This window comes from Perca flavescens, chromosome 15 (assembly GCF_004354835.1).
Source record: "Perca flavescens isolate YP-PL-M2 chromosome 15, PFLA_1.0, whole genome shotgun sequence".
NCBI lineage: Eukaryota > Metazoa > Chordata > Actinopteri > Perciformes > Percidae > Perca > Perca flavescens.
In genome coordinates this window covers 13,443,360-13,471,270 of record NC_041345.1, presented here as the reverse complement: position 1 = coordinate 13,471,270, position 27,911 = coordinate 13,443,360, and the positions used below count along the sequence as shown (strand labels likewise).

The window sequence follows — 27,911 nt, the reverse complement described above, 5'->3', positions numbered from 1 at the left end:
GTCAGCGGCTTGTTGGATTGAGGTGCTGTGTCCTGCTGATTTTAATCCTAACTCATTAAGGAACAGAGAGCAAGTGCCTGTGCAAGCCCTCTGGGGAATGAGAGAAAGTGACGGGAGAAGGAAGGGACACTAGACAATCCATCAAGGGAGATAAGTTGAGCTAATTTACAGCTTGAGATACAGAAAAGGGGAGAAATCAAGCATTTTATTTTTGCTTTTCAGTTGTTTCATGCCTGCTTTTCCCCATTACCCTTTCCCTTGTTAGTCCTAAACCTCTTTACTTGCAATCTTAACTTGGGCCTCTTCAAGCATGCCCACAAACGGAATTAACAGGGCCCTGAAGCTACAGTTTGGCCTCATCAACTATGAGAACCGTTACCTGACAGCCGAGGCCTTCGGCTTCAAGGTGAACGCCTCAGGCGTCAGCATGAAGAAGAAACAGATCTGGACCTTAGAGCAGGACGAGCAAGATGGCCAAGTAGTGTTCCTTCGCAGCCACTTGGGACGTTATCTGGCCTCTGACAAAGATGGGAAGATCACATGTGGGGCGGAGAAGCCTGACCCTGACTGCCGTTTCCTCATTGTGCCTCAATCTGATGGTCGTTGGGCACTGCAGTCAGAGCTTTACCTGCGTTACTTTGGAGGATCGGCTGACTACCTATCCTGCTTTGCCCAAGCCATTGGGGAACAAGAGCTGTGGGCCGTCCATTTGGCTTTACATCCGCAGGCCAGCCTGCTCAGTGTGGCACGTAAGCGCTATGCCCATCTGTCTTCCTCAGATGGAGAGATCTCAGTAGACAGCAACATTCCCTGGGGTGTGGACTCCCTGGTCACCTTGGTATACCTCGATGGCAAGTACAGCCTGAAGACCTGTGACAGCCGTTTCCTCAGCAATGATGGTAAACTGGTAAAGGAGAACGCCAATACGACTAGCTTCACACTGGAGCTGAAATCTGGAAAGCTGGCTTTTAAGGACTGTGATGGGAAATATCTGACCCCAGTGGGTCCAACAGGGACACTGCGATCTGGCCGATGTTCCAAGCCTGGAAAAGATGAGCTGTTTGATCTTGAGGAGAGTCATCCACAAGTAGTTTTTCAAGCCGCCAATAAAAGATTTGTCTCGGTCAAACAAGGTAATCAGCCTGCAATTTAGTCTTGAGAAAAAAGCACATCTAAAATTGAATAGTTTCATACAAAAATAAATGGATTGGAGTGCTACTAACAGTATGATGTTCTCAATCCAGTATTAAGCATTGAGGAACTTTAAAGTGGAATGATTTTTCTTTCATTGGTGAAATTTTATTATTTGCAAATAAATTTTAAAGAAACTTCTATTTAAAATGAGGTGAGGGAAATGTACCTTCATGGTAACAAATGGGCATGAAAACAATATGGCGAACATGTAAGCTAAATGAAGCTAGAACTCCTCCCAAAGGCTCCATGCTGAGTTCACATTTAGGGAAATGATATTATGAAATTGACTGACAGAAACGGCAATTTTCCCCACTATGGTTTTTCAATCACAAGTCCTTGTGCACTTTATTGTACCAGTGTTGGCACTAGAGAGTAGGTGAGACCATTTTCAGATCCTTTAGAAAGCAGTGCACTATATTTTTGAATCTCGGTAAGATACAGATTTTGTTTTGCCTTGTTACAGTTTATCTTCACTGTATGTGGTTCAATGCAATAGTTATCATCAAGGTATTGTGGATTTCAGTTGTCCTCTCAGATTTAGTTCTATATTCTGCTTCCTTTCAGTATTTCTTTTCCCTGCATTTCTCGATACAAGTCAAAGCCACTAAACAAATGAACCAGGATGACTAAAGTCTAGCCCTAGCCTATGTAAAATAGCTAAACACATAGCACACTAGAGTACATGAGTGCCTTTTGACCAATAACAATAAAGTGCATTTCTGAGTGGAGCAGTACCACTGTTGGGGATTTTGGGCAAGTGTTGATTATTAATAACTTGCAATATCCTGGATTTGTCTAATTGAATCCTGGTTACATTACAGTAACCAAAAAAGTTAATCAACAAAATGTACTAGCTAATGAGAGAGAAAGCCCTGCCTTTCTTGTCTACATGCTGGATCCAGAATGGTTGACAGCCATAATGTGGAGATAATTGTGGTAATGGGCTTTGTCATTTCCACTGTGTGTCCATTGAAGATTAAGTAGCATGCAAATGACTTCAGGGCAGATCTGTGCCCCACGGGTGTCAATTACCATCAATGGACTTTAAGCCTTGCAGCTACTCACTCTTTACCATCATACATCGAGTGAAGTTCTCCAAATTGTGTGGATCTATGGTTGACTAGTGTGGCAGTGAGGTGGCAGCGTAAGAGAAAGCTACAGCCAGGCCTTACCAGACAGATGAGATACAAGGTCTCTTGTCAGCCTGCATGATGTGATCTTCAATGTGGGAGGACAGGGAAGCAAATTGTGTTCTGATGCAGTCTTTTAAAGCTTTAAAATTAAATATTAAAATTAAAACAACCAGCAGCCTTATTTAAACTAGCTGTACAGTGCACATGCAATTCTATAGCATATCTGAGGAACAAGGTTCTCAAACTAACTTTAGACTGCAGTCATCATTATGCTTATGCATGACTAAGATTTCTGCATTAAAAAAGGTCATCATCAGGGCAATATTTTAACAACCTGGTACTCATTTTCATAATATAGAGCAACTAATTACATTTTAACTGTACTGTTTGGCCTTGTGGCAGTTCCATGTTTTTTAAGGAACAAGGCACTGAAAGCTGCTTAGTGGGCCCTGCAGTGCAGATTTGCATTTCACCACTCAGGGAATTACAGCAAGCGAATGAACAGGAAGGGTGGAGGGGTGACTGTGGGGGATTAGGGTTGTAACAGGCTTAAGAGAAAGGTTGAAGGACATTTCTTTGGCGTCTAATTTGAACTACAGCAGACACAGTTCAGTTGTATGTGTCTGTGTATCATCCACCACCTAACCCACTCCACCAGACAGAGTTAATACATATGGATTAAGTGCAAAACACTAGATTGACTGCGAGTGAGGCACTCAGGTTTAGTGAACAGAGCACTAGCTGACTAATTTCAAACAAAGTTTAGATGCTATTCTACTATTACTTACACACTTGCTTTTGTATGCAAAACAGATCACATGAGTTGATCACATAATTTGTTAATTTGTTGAAGAGCTAAGTTTCACAAAGTGAAGCATGGGAACATCCACAGCTCACAGATGACTACAAAGCAGGTCAATTGTTTAAAGTGATCCTCTGCCCAAATAATAAAAAAAAAAATGTAAACACTGAACCCGTATTTACCGTACTTGAAAGGTTAAAATAAATTTCCAATAATTACGTGTTTTCATAGTGAGTGGAAAAGACAAAACATCCCAATGTTTCATCCTGCAGTATAATCCACTTCTCCAATCCAACCTGAGCAAGGCTTCTGATTTTCTATGATGGAGCAAACACGATCATCACCTCTCAAGTCTAACAGGGATGACTGTTTTATACTTCAAGAATGGATTTCGGAAAACCAAATCAATGTTTTATGAAATTATTAATATTGACATATTAAAAGTTAGCAAACATTGCAATCTAAAAATGTATTTAAAACCTAGGCCAGTTTTCATGATCAATGCCATGACGGTAAGGCTGAGAATTGGGTCAATGCATCATCAAATATGTTGGCATTTACTACTGCACTTGGACATGCCCTTAAATTATTTGAGGCTTATCTGCACAGCTGGAGCCTTGAGGCAATGCCTTGCCAAAGCATTGTACTGTACCATAGGATGCAACATTGTAATCTATAATATCTATTTAACAATGGCAAAATTATGTGTAATCTATAATATCTATTTAACAAAGGCAAAATTATTTGTGTATGTATGTCTTTTCTTCCATTATTACCAGGAGTGAGTATTTCAGCCAATCAGGATGTGGAGACAGACATGGAGACCTTCCAGATGGAGATTGATAAGGAGAGCAAAAAGTCTATGTTCAGGACCAATGGCGGATCCTACTGGACTTTGGTGACTCACGGAGAGATCCAATCCACTGCCACAGAAGTGTAAGTCTTATAGCTTTCAAAGAGGAGTTTTTCTCTATGTTTTCCATTGCCTCTATCTAAACTCTCCATTTTGTTTTTCACAGAGAGGTCAATACAATGTTTGACATTGAGTGGCGAGGACACAGGGTGGCACTCAAAGCAAGTAATGGAAAGTATGTTTGTACAAAGAAGAATGGGCAGCTCTCAGCAGTCAGCGATACAGTGGGTAAGTCCTTTCAAGCAAGCCATTTGAGATTCAATGAGTGTGCCACAGGTACATTTTATTGCACAAGAGATGAACAGTAGGCTATTTGTCCTTCATTGCAGGTGATGATGAATTATTCCTGATGAAACTCATCAACCGCCCTATGTTGATTCTTCGTGGAGAAAATGGCTTTGTGTGTCACCACAAGAACTCCAACACTCTAAACGCAAATCGATCCGTCTATGACATTTTCTCATTGATCTTCAACGATGGCGCCTACAATGTAAAAAGTCAGTGTTTTCATGTGTGCATGACATACTACATTTCTGCATAACAATAAGGGCTGTCACGAGCATGTTGTCAATTTCAATGGCTGCTATCGAAATTATGCGATCGTTGGCAAAATAGTTTTGGTAACAGATTTATTCTAAATAGCTTATTCTAAAACTGTTGTGTAGAACAAGCCATTATAATGTAACAAAAATGTGGTTCAAGACATTTAATTAATATAGTATGTTTAATATAAGCTGAAACAAAAGAACCTGTCCAACAGCCGTAAGATCTAGACAGCCAAGCTTTTACCATGTTTTTGGTCCTGACATTGGAACCTTGGACCGTGGAGACACTTTATTTACCCAACGGATGAATATGCACCTAATTCACTTTCTATTTGTTGCACTGGCTTTAAATTCCCTTGATTATGGAATCCAACGATTATGCAAAATGATCCAATATATCTATATCCTGTTTTAATAGATATTTAGCATTTACTCAATTAGCAATCAATAATCCACTGATATCCCTCTGCAGGTGTCAATGGAAAGTTCTGGTACGTCTCTAGCAGTGGCCTAGTGTGCACAGATGGAGAAAAGCCAGAGGACTTTTTCCTTGAGTTCCTGGAACATGGACGCGTCGCCATCAAGGGGTCTGATGGCAAGTACCTTCGTGGAGACCAGGGAGGTACGCTTATGGGTCACGGTACAACCGTTGATGTATCTTCTCTTTGGGAGTATTGATCCCTTTCAATCAAGTTCCTCAAAGAGGGAGCAAGAAGGCAGGGTGCAGGACCCACTTCTATCAAATGAAGCAGACTGACCGGGTAAAAATATTCTGCCTGTTTTTATACTAGCTGCCTGTTCCCATGTTTTTCTTTTTTTTTTTTTTTTTCAAGAAGAGAACACTTTAGGAAGATATGTTTGGTTTTTATTGTACATGTTAAATGTTTTGTCTTTCAAATGACAATGCCAACATCAAACAACACATACATGAGTGAGCACATATAATTTCACAAATACAGAATAAGACAGCGGCTGTCCCAATTCTTTCAGCCACACTTTGTTCAATATAGGTATAATGACAAACAAATATCTTTGAAGGCAGCCACACTGATAAGTCACTGAACAAAGAAAGTTGCTGTTCTAACTTGTTGTGATGCTGCCTAAAGGACTAAATGAACATGTAGTCCTTCTGCTGCTGATTTTCACTGACTAAATAGACTATATATCTCCAAAAGCTGAAAAAACCTTTGACGATTTCTCTGTCTATCAAAACTGATACAAATCTGGTAGAGAAGGACACCTCACTCCTGAACATTCACAAAAAAACTAAATATTAATGAAAAACAAACAAACGATGGATCAGTGTGGCTGCATTCTTGGGTTTACTAAAAAAACAAACAGGGATACTCTAAATACAAAATTAACTTAATATGGTATAGGTGACTAGACCTAAGTCAACTATGTTTGTCAGGCTCTTACTTCCGTAACCTCTGTCAACAATCCCACTGCATTTGTTTACAGCTTTTAAATGATTTCAATACTTTGACATGTTCTATAAGAACAGTGTGGTCATTGATGTCACTCTAAGCAATGATAATGCACCACTGTCTTCAAAGACAATGGCTGGTGCCAATGGTGTTTTCATTTTTCTTAATGGACCATTAACAGCTTCCAGCACAATATGAAGTAAATTAAGTGGACTGGAGCAAATAGACTATTATCTCAGGCACCTCTGCAATGCTGAGCAATGTATATCCAAAGAGGACTTGCAAACACTGAAATAGGTTTTGTGTAACACATAGAAATACAGAGATCAGACATGTTTAGGAACAAATGATATCAGTAGACATTTTATATATCCATATCAGGGACAAGCAATAAACCAAAGGGGGAGCACATTTAAAGCATTTGATGGACTATACATCATTTTTAATGTACCAGGTATGAACTCAGAAAGTGCTTCTCTGGTGTTCTGCCTAGGGGCCTTAAACCATACTGAACTCTACATCCCTTTATACACGTTGTCATGTTCAGAGTTGGGTGGTATGATTAGAACATGTAAAGGATTTAGTTATTACATTAGGCCATTACCACAGTGACATCTCATAAAATATACAGAAGCAAATGTGTTCGAATACAAATCCTAAAATAATGCCAGTTTTTTTCCATCTGTTTTCCCAGAGTCAGATGAGAAGATGTAGTGAATTTCATTTGTGAAGTGAGTGCTCTGTGCAGCTCTTTGCCCAGTGGTTGTTGGTCAAACCCAGCTCCAATGTGGCAGCAAACTTCAGCTCCTTCAGACAGCATTGGAGTTGTTGGAAAACATGTTTTACTTTTTACAAAGCGGGAATATATGTCTTCCCTCTGGACAAAATGGCAAACAACTGTATTTCACAAAATGCTGGAGTGTTCCTTTAACTAACCTACCCAACACTGCTTTTGTCGAATGTGATCAGTAGCTTCTAGTTGACCAGCACAACCCTTTTAAGGAGGAAATCTTTTGTATTTTGATCTCACAGGACTCACTGAATAGATTACTCCTGAAACCCATTAAAGGGCACAAGCTGCCCAGACTTTATTGGCACGGATGTTGGTGTGCAGTACAACCTGAACCTGTATACAATTTATCCTGCAGATTTTTTGTCAGTTATTTCCCAGGAAGATATAACATCTGAAATAGTTCAAGTGTAATGTCTAAATCAATGGTTTTGTGATGTGTGCAATTTACAATTTATAGAGAAATTTTAGAAAGCAAGGTCTATCATCTATGCATCCTGTATCAGCTCTTTAGAGCCTCCAGCTATATTTTAGAATGTATTTAATATATATAGATGTTTATTGTGTCACTATATTTTTGTTTTCTGATATGATTTTTGAAAATGTTGAAGGCAATAAAAACTTGACAATATTTTTGTTGACTTTGGGACTAGAATTTTGCCAAACTATGAAAATATGAGTGAAATGTGTGATTCAGTAGTTCAGATGGTAGAGAGGGTTTGCCAAACATTGTAGAGTTAGTGGTTAATGTTATCTTCTTCTTCTTCTTCTTCTTCTTCTTCTTCTTCTTCTTCTTCTTCTTCTTCTTCTTCTTCTTCTTCTTCTTCTTCTCATATTCAACATATAAGCCTTTCCCACAGGGCAAACTTTGACACAGTAAAAAAAAAAAAAGAGTGTAATTATTTAAAGATGACTAAATGATGACTATATTCAATCTAGGTGTGCTGGCTCCAGGGTCCTGATATAGTGCATGCTGGCACACTGGGGGACATAAATGGAACTGAGGTATCATTAATTGCTTTTCCTGCTACAGTATGACACAATGTCTGCTTTATGTGCAGATGAGCCCAGTATCAGGTTAAAATAAACTCAGTATATTGCCTTACCTTTGTCAAGAAAATAATTCAAAAATGATGGTATTAATTGAAAAATGCTAAAATGTACCCTTGGCAGATATTTCCAAACCACAATACAGTCCAACCTTGTCAGCATTCAACTGTAAATAAAAGGCAGAGAGGACTCTGAACATTGTGGTATTGCTAAGATGATGTTCTCATTCACTGCACTGGGTGGCAGTGTGTACCTCTCTTAGTTCATTCTGTGTTTCAGTAAATAGTCAGTGACAAGTGCTGTGAAAGTAACATATCCTGCTGCAATCACAACAAGCTCAACATCTGTTAGCAATCCCCCACATTGCAAACAACTTCCTGTCATCTATTAATATACTTTCAACAACACCGAGTTTTAAATTAGAACTGGCATCAGCTGTCACTTGCAGTACACAACACTTATATGAACTAAAGAGAACAAGACATGATTTAACAGTATGTATAGGAATTCTTCATCCACAAAAAAGCATGGAATTTCTTTCTAATAACTTCAGTAGCCTCTCTTGAAAACACACACACACACACACACACACACACACACTAAACTTTCTGAAGCCCATTCACATTGACACTTTGCCTGCTCTTGTTTAATTCTATAATTACACTGGCAAAAGTTTTCTTTGAGCATCACAGCCCATAATTGCTCTGCTCACTAGCCCTGATCATTACACATAATCACTGAACTGGAGATGTTTTAACAGATTAATTTACCTTTACGTAAGATAGACTCTGCTTTTGGCGAGGCATTTTAACTGTGCAATGTCTGCAATAAGAATGACTGTGCCAAATAATTTGGCTAAGCAAACAAAATATACTAATGAAGAATTGAATAAAATGTTTTCATTGCAAGTAACCAAGTAATCAACCTTTCTGACCTGAGTTTCCCCTTCTGTCTGACTGTGTGTGAACCAGAAAACTGAAGAAGAATTTCTTATCTGTATTTACATTGGACGGGCAAGTCCAAGGAGGCTTCCAAGTCGTTCTGCCATTTTGAAAAAACTATAATAGCTGAGAGGGACATAAAGCACTAGCCTACCTGTCTAGCTAATCCACAACAAATCTTCGTTCAGAGCCAGCGTCATGGGACGGAAACCAGCTGAAACGGAGAAGGAGATCAGTGAGTGAGAAATTTTAAAGCCTGCACTTTAGTTCATAATGGAGGATCATACTTATGCCGAGCCACAGGAGACGGAATCCTCATCGCCAGACATGTTGTCATAGCTTCTTGCTTCTTGCTTCAAAACAAACTGCTGTAAAAATACTGGATATTTTGCACAATAGTGTACCGTTTCCATTAATACAGTTGAATACTGTAAATTCTGATGTCTTTGAGGAACAAAATATTAATGGCAAGCTCCTGTAAAATCTTACGGTAAAAAGCAGTATTTATTTATTTTTTACAGCAAGCTACTTATAATCTTACGGTATGATATAGTATTTCTTTTTCAGTTAACTTTAAATCAGACTTGATCTTCGGTCCGTTTAATAGTTCATCTGAGCAAAATAAAAAATTAAATGAAATTAAAAATAGGCCTACACATCAGTGTTTTTATTTGAGATCAAGGAAACAATAACAAGAAGATGAAGGAATAGTTTTCATCCGGACTCTTAAACTGACATCACCAAACTGGATGGAACACTTGAGGCATCACCTGCTGCTTTCCTCACTGTTCTCTCGTCAACTGCGCAGGGCACCCTCATCCATCTTGTCCCCGTGGCTTTCTTAAGAAAGTAAATATATATATATAGAAAGTAAGATACTGAAAATGTTCAGCTTTAATAAATGCCTAATGTTCAGGCCATTTCTTATCTGAGCCATTTCTGTGACAGCTATTTTCATTTATTATTATTATTATTATTATTATTATTTCAGGGGTTTTCATTTTTAAATGTTGAACTTTTAAATCATTAGTTTATATCACTGTGAAGATCACATTATACAGTTTTACAGGAATAAGATATTAATGGAGAATACTGTAGGAACTGTAAAATAACAGTATAATTGCAACCAAAGAGCTGACAGTATAATACTGTTATGTTTATTTTCCATACAGCACAGTACTGTAATATTTTTACAGTACTAAACTGTTGTTGTAGATCACAGTAGGTACACTGTAGAATAACAGTTTCAAGCTGGCAACTGTAGCTGCCAGTAGTTTACTGTAATTTAACAGGACATTTTGTTACTGGCATCTGGACAAGTTATTCTGCAACATCCTTAGCATCCAATTTCAAAATGTCCTCTTCAACATCATGTCATCAGCAAAAGTCAGACTGGTTTTAAACCAAATTATCAAACAACAAACCACACCTTCACCTTTCAGTTGTCCCTGGTCTCCATCTGTAAGATACTCTCAAAAACTGCTGAGTACCTAATGCTGCTGGCCAAATCTAAAGAGGCATTACAACAGCTGTATTTTTACACATATTATATTGCCAGACCTGGACCTTGGCAGTGAATCTGGAAAGGAAGAAAAAGGCCAAAATCACAATAGGGTTTTACAACATAACTACATATTAATGAATGGAAATGCACAATTCCTTTTTAAAGCTTTCAAAGACAAAGGAAGGAGGACTTTCTATGCCATAAAACAAGTTTGACACATACCTAACCTAAACCTGGCTACAAATATTTAAATCCATAACTGAATTATTTTGCTATATATAGTTACAAAAACACCTTCTGATGTAGTAGTGATGTGTGAAAAAACCCTGACATAAAAGGCAATTATTAACACCCAACATTACATTACATTACAATTCATCTAGCTGACGCTTTTATCCAAAGCGACTTACAATTAAGTGCGTTCAACCTTGAAGGTGCAAACTCCAGACAACAAGTAGTGATTGCAAGTACATTAGCTTTAAATAAGTAATACTACAAAGAGCCATATGAAAGTGCAGCCTCAATATATATATATATATATAAATAAATATATATATATATATATATATATATATATATATATATATATATATATATAAAAATGTCTCCTCCTCCTTTATCCGAGGTGTAGTCTGTGTTTTTAGCCTTCGGCGGAAGATTAGTAGGTTTTCGGCCATCCTGATGTCAATAGGGAGCTCATTCCACCATTTAGGAGCCAGGACAGCAAACAGTCGGGATTTCGTTGAGTGATTAGTTCTCCTTCGCTGTGAGGGGGCAGAAAGCAGGTTGGCTGATGCAGAGCGGAGTGGGCGGGTTGGGGTATAGGGTTTGAAAAATTGCAAGCTGAAGAGTCCACACAAACACAACACACAACAGATGCCGTGCTGAAATAGACCAATTGCCACTTTTAATTAGGACCTAAAAGAGAGCAATACCAATACTACAAACACCTTAAAGCCAATGAGCCCAGCTCATAACCATAACAATGGAAATGGAAAGAAAGCGAAAACAAGTCCTCTTGAGGCTCAGCTCATTGACAGTGCAAGGACTCAGCACAGACCTCACACAAAGCAGGCCAATCAAATTACAGCCGAATAGAAGTAACGGTACATCAAACACTGGAGATTTATTACAAACCTTGAAGTGAAGTTAAAAGTTATTTAGCATTTACCAGCTAATACAGAGGCAGATTATCTGGGCACTGTGAGCAACTGAGAGACACATTAATGATCCCAATTAGTGATAGACCATTCATCGGTTGGCCATTTAATCGTGCTGATTAATGCCATTTGAAGATCATCTGCATCGGTCAATGCCTGCGATCACGAGGCCGATTAACAAAAAGTGTCTGCAGACACTTTTGCAGGCAGCTTTGGTGTGGCTGCTTTAAAACAATGTTAGAGCTCAACCTTTTGTCAGTTTCGCCATTTTAAGGGCAGATGTCAACCTCACGGTAGAAAGCCTTCAACCAGCTCAACTAGCTTACAGGGCTCAAACTATTGTAATGGCAACCCCAGCCCTCACTCCTACTCCCGATCAGTAAAACATTTATCAGATTTGTCACTTGGGATGGTTGTGGGACAGGAAGTAAGTGTAACTGTGAAGCCTTTTAGGGATTGTCCACATGACAACGGAATGTTTTGAAAACATTTTTCCTTTGCATTTTCAAAACTATACTGCGAGTTACATCCTACAACTATCTGCAAAAACTGAATTAGTGATCTATAAAATGCATCAGGTTAGCTGCGGGCAAAAGCCAGTTGTAGCACAACATGCAAACAGAAAAACAGAACAATACCAGCAAGACAAACCACAAACATGTCCACTAGTTCAATCGTACTTTACCTGTGCACTTGTAATACGTTATGAGACCTATGTGCTTAAACTTCAAACTTGATCTTGTGACCAACCACTGAGTTACTTTACACTAAGCAAAAGCCAATTCAATGATCCTCTGCAGAACTTTGTTCATTTGAGAGACAGACATGGTTTTAAGCAATATTGTAAAGTCTGCAAAATAAGATGCAAGCATACACAGGTCACTAATGTTCTGGGTGAAAATATTCAAGAGCACTTCAAAAGATAAATAACTGGGACTCAACAACTCAACACATCATAGCATTTCAATGCTGCTTTCCACCTAAAATGGCATTTTAGTTTTGAGTGAAAAATTTGATTTAAAGGTCCAGTGAAGATACAATCTTACTGTACATTTTTGAATAGTTCTGTTTATTTGATGGGAATTTAAATAGCTACATTTGTAAAACATTTTGTTGTGTGCAGTCTGTATATAAATAATAAAAAATATATATAAAATCATCACAGTCTATGTCTATAAGACATCAATCTCTGTTGGTTAAATAACAATCAAGAGAGGACATAATGTTAAATAATATACTTACAACATTACTCTTATAAAAGTCTCATAATCATGATGGATTCTTCCAAAGATGGAATAGAATAGATAGATAGGTAGAATAGAATAGAATAGATAGATAGATAGATAGATAGATGGATAGATAGATAGATAGATAGATAGATAGATAGATAGATAGATAGATAGATAGATAGATAGATAGATAGATAGATAGAAAGTAATTACATTAATTATATGTCAATGCACGGTTTATTTATTGCAATGTACCCTTTTGATTTCCCTTAATGTCACAGCAGATGCATTTGTGGAAACTGAAAGGCAATTCAACTACAAATAGGCTGCACAAGGTTTGATGCATCAGAAAATTGCGGTGATCCAGAAGTACCTATCCATTTCATCCTACAATTTCCCTCTCCTTGATGTCTGATGTATATGGACAAAAGTATGCTTGTCTATAAAAAATGGCCACAATTGGCTACAGAACATAACATGCCAGAAGTAATTCTAACTTTGTCTACCTATTTCTGACTAAAAATGGCAACCTGTATGGAAGAGAGTTGGTGATATCCTACTTTTTATCGACTGAGAACATCTGGGATGGCTGACAAGGCTTTAACATTGTGTTCTCATTTGTGAGCTCAGCTGTCTGTACATACTACAGGTTTAGGAAAAGACAGTGGGAAATCACACTTTAATTATGGCGCAGAGTACACAAGATTACAAATTCAACTAATCCACTTGAATTAGGAACTGATCGAAGTTAGTGCCATTAACAATGGCTGCAGATACAGATGTTACAGGTTCCATTTAACATGATTACTGCAGATGATTACAAAAGGAGGTCGGTTTCTGTAGAAGTCTATGAGAAAGTGACCCACTTTTTACTCAGTAAACATTTTTAATTCAATTATTATCTTAATTGGTAGTTTTACGTCTTCTGCAACACAGAATGATGTTCATTTTTTGAATTATGGTCTCGTTGATTTTAAAATCGGCGATAAAGCAGTGGGCGTTTTAGGGCTAACCCTCCCTCACTCCTCTCCCTGGACCTGGACCCTTCCACTGTGTGTTTTGACTTCATAAAACTTAATTGTAACATTGTGGTCACCTAAAAAATTCTTGTTCAGCATTAGGTTGCACCTAGTCTCGCATTGCCAGACCTTCCTCCACAGCGTTGCAGAGGAGAGTCTGCCTAGTCCACACAGCATTCCTGGATGAAAGAAAAACGTGCTCTGGTTTATTGGCATTTCTTTAAACCAATCACAATTGTCTTGCAATGCGTCTTCATGCAACATAAAACTCAGATTGGACAGATAGTCTAGCTAGCTGTCTTGATTTACCCTGCAGAGATCTGAGGAGCAGTCAACCATAGTCCTCATAAATCAACCGGAGTGTAAAATAGCAACACAAAGAAAGCGGAAGGTAACGGGACATCCGGAAACGGACATCTGAAAAGAGTGACATCCGGCTTAATTTCCGGCAGAACGAGAGAAATCCCGGAAGTGGAACGTTGTGGAAATGCAACTTGCTAGCCAAGCCTGCTAGTTAGTTAATGCTAGCCAGAAAAGTCTGGTAAGAGCTGACGAGGAAGAAGTCAAGTGATGCAATTCATGTCCTACAGTAAATTACCAGTTAACAACATAAAACCTTAGGTAACAAGTGTGACATGAGCCTCATTACCATTGCAATATTACCGCTGCAAGAATACTCTATATAACTCCCAGTTATACCAGTGAGCTGAGTGAGTACATCTGGTTCCCATCACACCTCCACAGATGTGAGTAGAAATATGTTCTCCATTCCAAATTACCCATTGTATTGCCCTCCACCACTTAAGCATGACAAATTATCGTATATATCTTATCTTATATCTAGGGTTTAAAATGTATTGTCCAATGTTCTTACCAGTTCAGTTTTAATGCTTGCTTCAATCATATTTGTCATGAAAAATAATTGTGCCCACAAGTGTGAAAAGGTTGTCCTCTGCTTCCTTTTTGTGGGGGCGTTTTCAGCACTCTTTTACCTCGAAAAACTATTGCTATTCCTGTGAAGTGAGAATTCTGCTACAGAGAATAGCCTAAGGAAAAACCTGCTGCAGGCTGCAAGAGAATTTGGTAAATATGTAGCCTATTATCCAGGGAGACAACAAACATAAAGTTATTTGCTATACAGGCTTTAAAATATCCTGGAGTAGTGGCCAAGTCAGAGTTTAGACCTCAGTACAATTTGCAGTAGGCTATACTGTAATTGCTTTTCATCACAGTCCCCATTCAATTTGACAGTGCTTGGGCAGTTTAAAAGAAGAATGGGGGGGATGGATTGTTTAAAAGGCAGATAGACATATCCACACAGACTATAGGCTGTGGTTGGTGTGAATTGTGAATGTGCCTATTGGCTTGCTTATGCTATGTAAATTGTTTTGTATATTGTACTTGATTTATGTTTGCATTTTTTTACTCTTTTTTTCGTGGGTCAGTGACAAAGAAAAGTTTGGGATTTAGTTGTAAAACACCTACATCAGAGACTGATGCGAAAGCCAGTCAGGCTCCATCAGTGCGTCCCTCCACATGTTTACGTTATTGTTCCTCATACAACAACGGCCCCACTCATATCTTTTAAACGTTTAGCTTCGGTTTACAAAGCTACCAGCACCAGCATGCTGTCTTTTCTTTTTCATTTGGACTCAGGTGTGCTGGATTTTAGACCCAAAACATCAGTCATCTTGCCTCACCTAGACCTCCGCTCCCTGGCTGTAGGCCTGTGTCATAAATTACAACCACATACAGGTAGGTCTACTAGCCTAAATGATTGTTTGATGTAACCAGGATGCTATGCCAATTGTGCTTCTTAAATGTGATTATCATATTAGCCGCGGGAGTGCTTTTGTATTTTCTTATGCAAGATGCCTACTTCCTTAGATTTTTATTTGTTAAATATGTTGTTGTTGTTGTTGTTGTTGTTGTTGTTTCTCGGCGTAGGCTGCCTACCGTTTAATTTACTGTATGCGCAGTGACAAAAAGGGTAGGCTCGGTCCAGTTAGGATACCTGTGGTCATAGCACGCAGCAGCCTTGCATTTAAAATAGTCTAAATTACAGTCAAGTGATCCTCAGACAAGTAAACCTTTGGCCGGATGTGGGCTTGTTTGCATCAAAAAATAAATTGCAAGCAGCTTCACAACACGATCGCGGTTTTATTTTGTAATTCCGCACCGAAAGTGTGGCGCTTTATCCTCTTAAATTAACTCTGTGGATCAATCCAAGAGCGCTGTAAGCCAACATACCTGTCAGAGTGATGTAAACTGCGGTGCCGAGAAAGACGTGTATCTTCTGTTATTTGCAGTTTTTTAAACAATTATCTTAATGTCATGTGTTTTGCTCAGTTTCCAGTCTAAACTACGTTTTAGGACCGTGATTGCCATAGAGGACCAGCACTTTACAGGGAAGGATCCAGCGGGAGAGCTTTTACGCATCGCGCATCTGTCGATACAGAATACAGTGTAGAAAAATATAGAAATTGCACTATTGCACTGTGGACTGAATAATGAGGTACGGACAGGTGGTTATTACAGCTGGGTTTACAGGTTTGCTCAGCTTTATCCTCCTTGCTGTGGCTATATGGACTGATTACTGGTACATTATCGTCGATGTGAATAAACCCAACTGCTCATGTTCAGACGACCTAAGTTCACATTCTGGACTGTGGAGAATCAATGAAGGTATGTAAACTCAACTTAAGCCTACATAGTCTGTAGTTTATGAGTTTTTATTCAGAGGGTACGTCTTACTCAAGTAGCCTATATGTTGTGTGAGCTCAGCTGTATTAAAATCAGATGCAGCCCTCATTTTTCCAGAATAAGTTTTGCGCGGCTTCGCACCGTGGGGTAATTGTGAGAAGCCTTCATCATGTGGCATCAACCTAAAACTCGTAAAACACTTGTTCCCACCTGTGCTAATTCCAGTAGGCTATTGCTCGTCTGTAATGTTGAAAAAAAGAAGGAAAAAAAAACTGTTATATGTAATGCCGTTAAAACATCCATACATTGTTCACGGATCATCTCTCTCTCTCTCTCTCTCTCTCTCTCTCTCTCTCTCTCTCTCTTTGTCTATCTCTCTTTGTCTATTTCATGTTGCTGCGTAGCCATGTTCATTGTCAGCAGCAATCAAGGCAAGGCCGATGCTATTTGCCTTGATTTAATTTATTAATTTTATACTGTTTATTGATCCCCAGTGGGATTTATTCCTTACATGCTAGGGTGGCAAAAACTGCTTGCAGTGAATCTTAGTTGTGTGACACTAATGCACAGAAGAGATGCCAGTGCTTGTAGCTTGGAGAAATATATGGCAAAGATGGGTTATTAGCTGAATTATTAACTTCACAATAAGATTATTGAAAACTCACTTTTCATTCAGTGAGTATAATAAATGTAATAACTGTAGCAACTGTAACCCCTCACATCTGTATCAAACCCTGTAGGCAGCTGCAGGTGAACATGCATGGAGGCTGCAAAAAGATTCAAAAGGATATTCTTGGATACACAGTTGCAATATAATCTGCTTGTTGGTTGCACAGTTTGAGGTCCCAGATGTGTCCAATGTGTTGGACAATGTGTTGCTCGTGCCGCCAGCAATTCAGAAGCAAATGCCAATTAACGATAACAAATAATGTTTGAAGCTCTTCAAGCATTGCACCTGACATAAAAGTGGAACATGCGCTGACACAATATTGTTATATTATTTACTGCACTGGCTAAACTCACAGAAGCAGAAACTTGAGCTTTATTCTGCGCAGAGGTGCAAAACTGTTGCATATTCAGGGCTGAGGAAATACAAAATATATGTCATACAGAGACATCTTTAATTGGTTTGATCAATTTAAGCATACAATGTGTTGAAGTTCTAAATATATTGATCATTATTTGTACAATTCTTATGTAAAAAGTGACGTGTGGTATCCTGTAGAAAATTTCTAGTCCTACAGCTCCGTCCGCACGACTTGTCATTAATAACCTTTCCCCTTGACATTTTCAGGAGCAAACATGAGTTCAGTCATCCCTTCTTTCACAGCAAATATGTCCAGCCTGTCAGAAGTGGAAAGGCACCTTCTTGGTGAGTGGTTTTGTTTATCAACTGGCTTAGAAGTTGATAATGTGGTGGATTTAAAGAATTGAGTCAGTGATTCCTGACAAATGTAATTTATAGGTGTAGTTGTCTGCTAAAGAGATTACATTTACAAGTAACAATATGCTGTGAGAAAATCCAAGCAAACATGAACATTTTTGCAAAGGATAGTGTTTTCTGAAACAGTCCCTGTTTGCAGGTTGGACAATGAAATACAGTAATAAATTGTTTACTGTGACAGAAGCTATCTTATGCAAATCTCAACATTTCAAAACTTCTTCCAGTTGATTTTCACACCCAACTGACAATAGAAATGGCTCCCTGCAGGCAAATGGGTCAAACTCAGTAGTATATCCAGCTGAATTGTAGTTAGGGCACTAGAACCAAATCACAGCACAGTTATAATCATTAAGCACAGTAACCACAGTGTCTTTGTATGTGCGTTTGTGTTTGCAGGCTTGCATAAGGTGGTGGTTATCATATTGCCCCTAAGCCTAGTCCTGCTGGTGTTCGGCTGGATCTTTGGACTTGTCAGTTCGTTAGCCGGCAGTCCCAAATTGCTAGCTGGAGCAGCGTCCTACGTTCTCTTCTGCAGTAAGTCCACGCAGAATTGTTTGTTTTTGTCTGAGCCTGTGGCAAATTATGTGTGCTTTGCGTGTAAGCTGCTTTAAAGCAAATCCTTTGCTTGGTTAAGTCAGGATGTAAGATGTTCAGCACAGAAAAAGGTGTGTGGCTGGCATATTGTATATATATTTCAACTGCTCACTCTCACTTCTGATCTACTTCTGACTTAAGGCAACTTCAAAAATCCCATTCTAACCTACTTAGACTAAGGGCCAATAGGGAAGGACTGTTATTAGAATACATATCTCTGTATGGACATTCAATATCCCAGTTGACTTAATTGCGTTGCCCTAGGTAAGGATCGTTTTGCTCACCCTGTTATTGGAAGGGTGAAAATGGGGATTTTATAAAGGAAATAAGGAGAAAGATACTTTAAACTGGTGATGAGCGTACTGTGCAAGACTTCCGACACTTTATTCAATCTGTTTGTCACATTTTGTAATTAAAAAAAAAAACATGATTGATTCAGCACAACCATCTGTAAGAGATCAGACTCCCATATGCTAAATCACAGTGTTATTACCAAACACTACAACAATGATGTAGACTGGTGTGAACAGTTTGTAATAATAATAATAAGAAGAAGAAGAAGAACTTTTTTTATTTGTATAGCGCCTTTCATAAAACCCAAGGACACTTTACACAATTACAGGGGAAACAGAGCTAGGGGAGGTTGTAGGCTGTGATGGACAGGTGGTGTTTGAGGAGTTTTTAAAACATGTCCAGGGATGTAGCATTTTGGATATCTGGAGGGAGGGTGTTCCAGAGGAATGGGACTGCAACACTAAAGGCTCTGTCTCCGAAGGTACAGAGTCTGGTGTGGGGAATGGAGAGCAGGCCAGCGTCTGAGGACCGCAGGTTTCGGGGTGGGGTGTATGGATGGAGAAGGTCAGAGAGGTACTGTGTGACCAGGGCATGGAGGGATTTGTAGGTGAGAAGGAGGATTATAGTTATGATCTACTGACAATTTTTTCATGGCTCTTGCCAGTAATATTACCATAAAATAAATCATAATTGCAACACCACCAACACCAAACCACCAACACCAAACCACCAAACATTCTTACTGTGGAAATTGATATAAATATCAGTATTGATCGCGGCATGTAGAGTGATTGCTCTTCATGACAAAGTGACCCAAAAATGCAGAAGCTTGTTCTTGATTGAAAAACTCAGTCAGACTTTGCTCTGGAATCATTAGGGCACGCTCTCTTGTGTCATTCTCTGTTTCAAATGGCGTCTCTGTAAAATATAAACAGAATTTCCTTTTTGTTGAAATTGAGTGTGTTCACATAGACAGTCCGTTATATATATAGATATATTGTGGCTTATTACACAAAATGTTGTCCCGATAATCTTGGGCAGTCCAATCATAAACTTCCTAAAATGTAATTTTGATCTCATTATGCATAAACCCAGATATTTGATGCAATTGGTACACACATTCATGTTCTCCTGAAGATTAAATGTAATAACATTGTTGAGCATGTTTCAATGCTAGTATAGCATTTAGCTCAAATCGAAAATTATAATTGCTAACCGTTTCATATCTGAATGAATAAAAGCATTGAATGTTCAAAAATATAAACTTAATATCAACAGCTCAAAGACAGCTCAAAGACCAAACTGAGCATTCTTCAGTGTCTTTGATGAAACTGGAGTCCTTTTTGTGCACAAATGTCCTTGGTGTGGTACAGTAAGAAGATTTGATCTACTAGATCCCTATGTGGCAGTACAAGGATATGCTTTCATCAGCAATACAGTGGCAAAAAGATTGCTTTTTTCCTTCAATGTGAAGGGTTCAGCTGTTCACCAGTCACAATAAATTGAATATCCATCAAAGAATGCATTTGATGAGGGCCGAACTCAAAAGGGAATGAGTTTGAATCTCGATTTCGGTACGTTTGAGGTTGAATAAAATTACACACTGGGGTTACATTCACTCCAGTTAACTTCACAGTGAACAATGAGGGCAAAACAGTAGCCGATCTCTCTTAACTGAATATTCTCCATCTAAAAACACCAGATCTGCAGCACGTTACTGTGTATAATTTTACTCCACTTCTGGCTGTTTACTTTAAAAGTGTTTTTTCTTTAAGTGCTGTTGATAGAAACTTTAAAGTAGCAAGAAACTTCAATTATTTAAGTGTTAAATTTGTATGTTTAGAACGGATAAAAAAAATTGCGATTAATTTGCGAATAATTGCGAGTTAAATATGTACAATCATGAGATTAATCATGATTAAATATTTGAATCGATTGACAGCCCTAATAGAAATGTTCATAAAAGTTAAAAGGAAAACAAAACACAAAATCACTGCAAATCTCCTCAATTCTTTTCTCATAAACATTATAGGCCTTTGTTAAGCATTATGATCTAACCGGGGTCTTTCCTTATTCCTGATTTTCTCGATCATGGATATATATATATATATATATATATATATATATATATATATATATATATCATATAAATTAACATTCTGATTAATAGCGGGGGTGAAATAATAATTAAGGAGGAAACTATTAATAACATTCTCTAAAATGTGAATTACATAGCTGCAGAGCTGTTGCCCGCTGCAGCAGCAGACAGCTTCATTTGGTCAAGTTTATAACTACAGTGTTTAGTTTTGCTGCTTAAATGTCCCACAATATTAGAGAACAAAAAAGCTGCAGGACAGTTTCTAAATTCTAATTTGTGAAAATGCTGTTCACCCTACAGGCTTCTTCCTCAAACTGCAGGTCACCTGCACTTTGGTCCTTGTTGTTCAGGCCTCGATACTGAGGGTAAACGAATAGGCCGTTGAGCTGGTCTTCAGCTTCCAGGCTAGAAATCTGGTACCCTTTTTAGCATCATAGAACTATGATATTGAATTAAAAAACATAATTGTGAAACATGAATCAAAAAATAATGCCGATGTTTATCAGGGGACAAATGTCCTGTCATGTAGTACATGCTTTATCTTTGTTAGAATGTTAATCCTAATCATTTTCTGGAACTTCCACATTTATGTCTCAAATACACACAAAACTGTATGCAATTTGAAATAGTTTTGTAGAACAACAAAATACTAACCAAACTAATCAATACTCACATAGCCCTTTGGAGAGAAGGCATCCTTTAAAGTGCGAAACAACCCAACAATAGCCAAAGCATACCTCTCCCTCTAACTTAGGATCCTTCTGTCTGCCTGCATAAAGAGAAGTATCCTAAGAGATGTACTTATAGCTCACATTTCTCTCACAGGTTTGCCTATTGTACTGTACCTGTTAATTATGCATAACTCAAATGTCAAAGAAGCTGTCTTCTAGTGCTGTACTTCCGAAAACTGTTTGCCTTGTACACCAAGACATCCTGACCTCTTGTCTTCATTACCAAAACATCTCCGGCCATCTAGTCCTACAAGAGAGGTAATAGACGAGAAGTAATACCTGGGTTCAGATTCAATAGAGTTAGATGAAACAACATTCAACTGTGCACACTGAAAGTTAACTTCAATAATGAGAATTTCTCTGCCTCATTTATTACCATACCATAGCACGGAGCAATTAAACACAAACTGTTGATGCTTCTTTTGCAGCTTCATCTCAGAATTGCTTGTTCCAGGACAATTAGATCTGTCTCTCTCTCCGCTGATGGGAATTGCTTATTCTGTGAGACTCTCTCCTTTGCTTGAACAGCAGGAAACCTTTTCAATCTACTTTAGCGAAGAAGAAAATGCCCCTTTTGGCGCTAGCTAACTCAGGTGCACTCTAGTCTAGAGCTACAACAATTAATCGATTAATCGATTAGTTGTCAACTTTTAAATGAATCGCCAACTATTTTGATAATCGATTAGTCGGTTTGAGTAATTTTTTTAAGACAAAAGTAAAAATTCTTTGATTCCAGCTTGTTAAAGGTGCAATATGTAATATTGTGTGTAATACTGGCAGCTAGCGGTTAAAATAGTTACTGTACTACCAATTCAAAATACTGGAGAGTCGTTTCCCCCGCAGCCTCCTGCCCAGACTCAAAGTTCACGGGGGTTGCCAGGCTGAGACCGCAGCATTCACAACAATGTTGCTAGGCGCTTTTCTCACATAGCCAGACATTACTCCACAGCACAGCGGAGTAGCTAACGTTAGATGCTAGTCTCACATAGCCAGACGTTACTCCACAGCACAGCAGAGTAGCTGACGTTAGATGCTGGCTATATATCAGTCATAAAAGCCCGTGCTCACGCGGAGCTCTGTAACCAACTGACAGACACACTTTTTCGGCTTAAAATTACAGTATGAACCGCTAAAAACACAACAACCTCACTGTCCTCTCCACACGCCAGTCAGGCACACTTCCTCGGCTTAGAATTACAATACAAAACGCTAAAAATACCACTACCTTGCCGACGGAACACACTTCATTGGCTTAGAATTACGGCAACAATCGCTAAACACACTGCAAACTCACAGTCCTCTCTTTCCGATTTACAGCCCCCCTCTCGTGGTTTAAAATAACTCACCGTTGTCGAGGCTACATGCTGTAAACAGCCATGGGCTGCTTGCCTGGTCCTCCCGGTAACGTTAACAGTTAGCAGGGTTAGCATGGCGGCGTTAGCCAGGACCAGTCGGGATCACTTTACTGGGTATGTCTCAATTGTTTTTGCGAGTAACCAACTCGGTTACTCTAGCTATACAGTATAATTCAATGTGAGTACACAAATGTTGAAATGACAAAAAATGCCCGTCCCTAGTAGCTGTGATAAATTAGCCTGAAGCTAATGCTTACCTGTTCAGGAGAAAATAAGCCAACTCTGCGTCCTTTTGGGCTCTAAGCTGTCTCCATCTTTCAAATACATCTCCAATATTTACTAGGGGGTTGTTACGTCTCTGGTCACGCAACTGTTAGAAACATGCTGTTTTCTTTTTTTAATGTCATGCAGAATCTATCTCCGTTGATCCTGTTTGTTTGTTTGCTGCTTTCATGGCTGTACTACCGTCACAGCTGTAGCGTGCTGGGTTTACGTTTTTACAGGTATATCTGGCAACCCGGCCTGGCTGTCAAACTGGGCCGTTGATAACAACACACAGACCAAAACATAAACATAAATTCCGTCACGGAATGTAAATTTCAAAAAGAAAAAATACTGAAATTAGCATTGTTTTCAGAAAAGATAGTATTTCAGTTTAACATGTTTCCTTAATATCTGATGAGGCATTGATGTCATTTTTGGATTTATTACAGTACAAATATTACATATTGGACCTTTAAATGTGAATATGTTTTAGTTTCTTCTCTCCTCTGAATATCTTTGAGTTGTGGACAAAACCAGACATTTGAAAACGTCAACTTGGGCTTTTGGGAAACACTGATCCACATTTTTCTTCATTTTCTGACATTTTAGAGACCAAACAACTAATCGATTAATCGAGAAAATAATCAACCGATTAAACAAACTATGAAAATAATCATTAGTTGCAGCCCTACTCTAGTCCACACAAACCCAGAAGTGACATATTTCTCAGTTTGAAATTTTAGTATGACAGATATGCCTATATCCAAACACTAGTTTAATGTTGAGCCATTTGTCAATATGTCTTTGAAATTCCACTCTGAACACTCACGTCATGTACAGCACTGCTGATAAATCTGGCCTCAGGTCTTATTCTGCAGCTCTGCAACTCAAAATTGTTTTAAAAAGCTACCTTCACTCCATTAAAATGTTAAAATTGGTGTTGCTTCTCCTAAGGAAGCACAATAGATGTGAATTGAATTGAATTGAATTGAATTGAAAAAACTTTATTAATCCCGATAGGGAAACTGGTTTGCCACCAACCATACAGCAATGTGTAACAAATCCTTAGTGCGGTATCGGTGCAAAAAGAACTCAGACCTCACATAAAGTGCAAGGGAAGTCATGCTGTACACAGAAGACTACATGCAAAATGGATCAACTGTACAGGAGAACTAAAGGTGAAAACTTGCCCATGTAGGAGTACTAATCAACTGCAATGGGACTTGCCCATGTAGGAGTACTAATCAACTGCAATGGGAACCTGAGTGGAAGACAGACTGTGTTCATAAGTACTTGTAAAAATCGGTGTAGGTTTTTACTCCATTTATTTCCAGTATACAATTACCACTGTAGTTTAACAACATTATGTCTATGACCTGAGGTTACATTGAGATCCAATCACTCAGACCTCATTCGGAGGTGGTTTAGATCACATGTGACCACGTTCTTATAGCAGTTTGAATGGGTATGTGTCTTGGGCCACAGTAAGGACAGCTTACTCAACTGTAAGCAGAACTATGTACTAATTGAATGTCTATCTCATGTCACAGAAACCACTGACAGTGAAGTGTGTGTTTTGGATGTTATTATTATATTGTTGGTGATGTCTCACTGTTTTTGTTCCAGTGCTGCCTGCTCTTTTTATATCCTCAGCTGTCTTGAGCTCTGTGCCCTGTGGTTGCCTGGAAAAGGCACCCGCCGGCATAACAACCCCTTTTTTAGTTTCATAAAACATCCTAGATTTCACAAATATGTAGGATATTACTACAGACATTCATGTTCTTACATCGTTACTTCCAGCGAGTCTGAGTTGTCAAGGCAGCGGCTGGGAACACACATGCTTAGAGCTGTCCACTTGTGATTGAGTCACTCAGATTGGATTTTAATACCAGGTGGAAATGCAACCATTGTGACAAGGATTTGCTTGCCTCTATGAAAGGCAGGTCTGCAGAACCCGCTGTACCTCCTATAGCACTGTGTATGACACTTGTATTGGTTAACCTCTCTCTCTCTCTCTCTCTCTCTCTCTCTCTCTCTCTCTCTCTCTCTGCTAATTGCTTGCCTGCCAATTAGCCACACTACATGATAGACATTGAGAGACAAGTCCACAGTTGTGATTTCAAATTAATTAAATATTATTTAATTAATTGAATTGCAGCAGGTGATTGTTCAGTGTGTTGTGGTCAGTGTTGTAATGTAATAAAGTACAAATACTTCACTCCTGTACTTAAGGAGAATTTTCACGTATCTGTACTTTATTTCGTTATTTATATTTCCGGAAACTTTTACTTTTAATCCACTAAATTTCCCCTAAGCATCTTAGTTACTCATTACTGCAAAATAAAATCAGAAGAAATTTGTTACACTGGAAAAAAGCAGATTTGGCAAATCATTGCTCCTAGATTGCCAAGATAATGCACCCTCCATTCCAGTTGGTGCCCTAATGCCTGTTTGTTGCCAAGTGGTAAAAAAACAACCATAGGCCAAAACTAAAGAAGAAGAGGAGGAAGCATAATAACTGATAGTGTCATTGAAGCACCTGGTGCAGGCTCTGCCGCCATGATAACAGATGATGACCACCCTGACGACAGTGGTGATGAAGATAACATTACACACCTTTGGCCATTAGGTTCATCATCAAAGTTTTTTTTTTTTACTTTTACTTCTAATACTTAAGTACATTTAATATCAGAAAATTACTTTTTATACTTAAGTACAGTAAATATCAGAAAATTACTTTTTATACTTGAGTACAGTGAATATTAGATACTTTAAGACTTTTACTCAAGTAATATTCTAAAAGGAGACTTTAACTACCAAAGTCATTTTCTGGTAAGATACTTGTACTTTTACTCAAGTAAGACTGGTTGTGGTTCCTTACATGTTGCCACACTAAAGGTCAGTCTAAATTGTGCTCCTAGTGGTGTTCGCTCAGTATGCAAAGTGTTTTGGGGTTGACATTCAGTCGTATGTTATTCTTGTCAGCACACCTCTGCAGTAATTTTAAAGACTTTACCTCAAGTCTGATTTGGAATCAAAAAAGAAACCACAGGTTCCTCCTGTAAATTAAATGGTCAAATTTAATTTAGAAGCCTTTTGCTGCCTTCATTTGCATATGAATGAGATAATTATTTTGTGTGAAATGGCTTTTAAATCTTTAATACTTTACAATTTTACTAAGTGTTTCCTATGTATGGATTTAGTGTATATTATCTAATACAATCCATTAAGTTAAGTGAACACAATAATGTTGGAAAAGGATTATTTTCTAATTAATTCATTATCACCTTAATGACTTCATTGTAAAAATTGGTGTAAGAGATCTCGTTACAATTCCTCAAGATGGATCCATTTCCATGTAACTGGCACAAGGGAATGTCTTAAAATCTGGAGTGCTTTTTTTCCCCAATGGTGTCATCTGTTTGTTTCTGTGCACTATAACAGGTATTTTTACCCTGTCTGGGGTGAGCATCTACATCAAATACTCGAACCTGGCCATGGTGGAGTTCCAGCATATCGTGTCTCCAGAGAACCTCGCCCGTGTGAATGTGTCCTTCGGCTGGTCCTTAACCGCAGCCTGGCTCTCCTACAGCATGGAGTTGGCCACTGGTCTACTGCTTATGCTAGCTGCCAGAATAAGTCAAATTAAGGGACGCTATGACTCTGGCGTAGCCATTGCCATGTTATAAATTAATGTTTTATGATGCCCAATAAGTAATAATTACTGTAGATCTATACAGTGGTTTTGTTGTCTTTGAATGTGGTTTTGCAGTGTTTTTCAGTAAATTTAGCCTTTTGTTGCCATATTCCGTCCATAAGCTATGTATGTGCAGCTATTAACCTACTCTGGACGAGTTGATTCAGCAGTAGGTTTTCTGTGAGTCGTGTCTTGAAACACGGTTGTTATTTACAGAGAGCAGCTTCATCTACGAGACAAATGGAAATTCCCTGCCCTGCAATATGAACACAGGCAAAATGAGAATTGAAGTTGTATGGGATCATTTCTGCACCTCATCTATACCCTGTACACTGCAGTTAAATATGGTTCATATCAGTGGATCAGGATGTTTAATTCAAGTGATTCTGCAGCAGACTGAATCTACTGGTTCAGTTTCTAGTATTTCATGATGGAAAAGCTGCTGCATTGATGTGTTAGAGAAAATTAGCATTTGGCTGATGTAGAAGTTAAGACAATGTTGGCTTGTGCCTTAAAGAGAAAATGTTAGTGTGTGCCTCCTGATTACAAACTTCCTATACCCTTTCTTGTTATCCTACTGGTAAATGCATGAATCATGGAAACAGGGCTGAAGATCAGTGCACTCTTGGGGATTCTGCAAAGTGTTTTCAGCAGTACAGATGCATGTGTTGCTGCATGCTTTGCAGTAGTAGTATGCTTTTGCAACAGCTAGATATTGTAATATTCTGTCGGTGCTGTCCACTTAGGAATGAGACTTATCTCTGCTTGGAAGTAAAAACAACAATTACAACATTTAGTACTTTGCATTGCTGTAAAGTCTATTGTGGTGTTCCCTTTTTATTGTTAACTGTGACAAAAAAAAGCAATGAAATATAAATCCAGCTGTAGTGTCAATGCATACTGTAAGTAGGCAACAGAAAAAGGTTGCATTGATTGAATGTTTTTAAATGTCCGTGACACTCTGTAATCAAATTGTACATATTGCCCTGAAGATTTTTTTTGTTGTGCGATAATATCTAAAACA

The 27,911-nt window shown here is 38.5% G+C and overlaps 2 protein-coding genes and 1 long non-coding RNA gene across 3 annotated transcripts in view; 2 read left to right on the top strand and 1 right to left on the bottom strand.

The window, feature by feature from the left end:
* Positions 1-310: 310 nt before the first annotated feature.
* fscn2a (fascin actin-bundling protein 2a, retinal) lies at positions 311-5,265 on the top strand. Its single transcript, XM_028600705.1, has 5 exons — positions 311-1,133; positions 3,909-4,065; positions 4,149-4,270; positions 4,372-4,539; positions 5,060-5,265. The coding sequence occupies exons 1-5, from the start codon at positions 311-313 to the stop codon at positions 5,263-5,265; spliced, it is 1,476 nt and encodes a 491-aa protein (XP_028456506.1).
* A 170-nt stretch (positions 5,266-5,435) lies between these two features.
* LOC114570420 (uncharacterized) overlaps positions 5,436-27,911 on the bottom strand; it is a 52,000-nt gene continuing 29,524 nt past the window's right edge. The window contains exons 2-6 of the long non-coding RNA XR_003694502.1: positions 10,225-10,374; positions 9,566-9,635; positions 9,083-9,174; positions 8,950-9,009; positions 5,436-7,670 (exon numbers count right to left, since the gene is read on the bottom strand). This is a non-coding gene — a long non-coding RNA (uncharacterized LOC114570420). The remainder of the gene's footprint in view (positions 7,671-8,949; positions 9,010-9,082; positions 9,175-9,565; positions 9,636-10,224; positions 10,375-27,911) is intronic.
* Positions 15,966-27,835, top strand: LOC114570419 (transmembrane protein 235). Its single transcript, XM_028600750.1, has 4 exons — positions 15,966-16,392; positions 17,705-17,782; positions 18,251-18,388; positions 26,635-27,835. Exons 1-4 carry the CDS (start codon positions 16,218-16,220, stop codon positions 26,877-26,879), a joined length of 636 nt encoding a protein of 211 aa, XP_028456551.1. The 5' UTR covers positions 15,966-16,217; the 3' UTR covers positions 26,880-27,835.

Coding starts and splice junctions, on each gene's coding strand:
- fscn2a (XM_028600705.1), top strand. CDS start 311: ATGCCCACAAACGGAATTAACAGGGCCCTGAAGCTACAGTTTGGCCTC. Junction 4,271..4,371: donor AGCAGTCAGCGATACAGTGG/GTAAGTCCTTTC, acceptor CCTTCATTGCAG/GTGATGATGAATTATTCCTG. Junction 4,540..5,059: donor TGGCGCCTACAATGTAAAAA/GTCAGTGTTTTC, acceptor ATCCCTCTGCAG/GTGTCAATGGAAAGTTCTGG.
- LOC114570419 (XM_028600750.1), top strand. CDS start 16,218: ATGAGGTACGGACAGGTGGTTATTACAGCTGGGTTTACAGGTTTGCTC. Junction 16,393..17,704: donor ACTGTGGAGAATCAATGAAG/GTATGTAAACTC, acceptor TGACATTTTCAG/GAGCAAACATGAGTTCAGTC. Junction 17,783..18,250: donor AGTGGAAAGGCACCTTCTTG/GTGAGTGGTTTT, acceptor TTGTGTTTGCAG/GCTTGCATAAGGTGGTGGTT.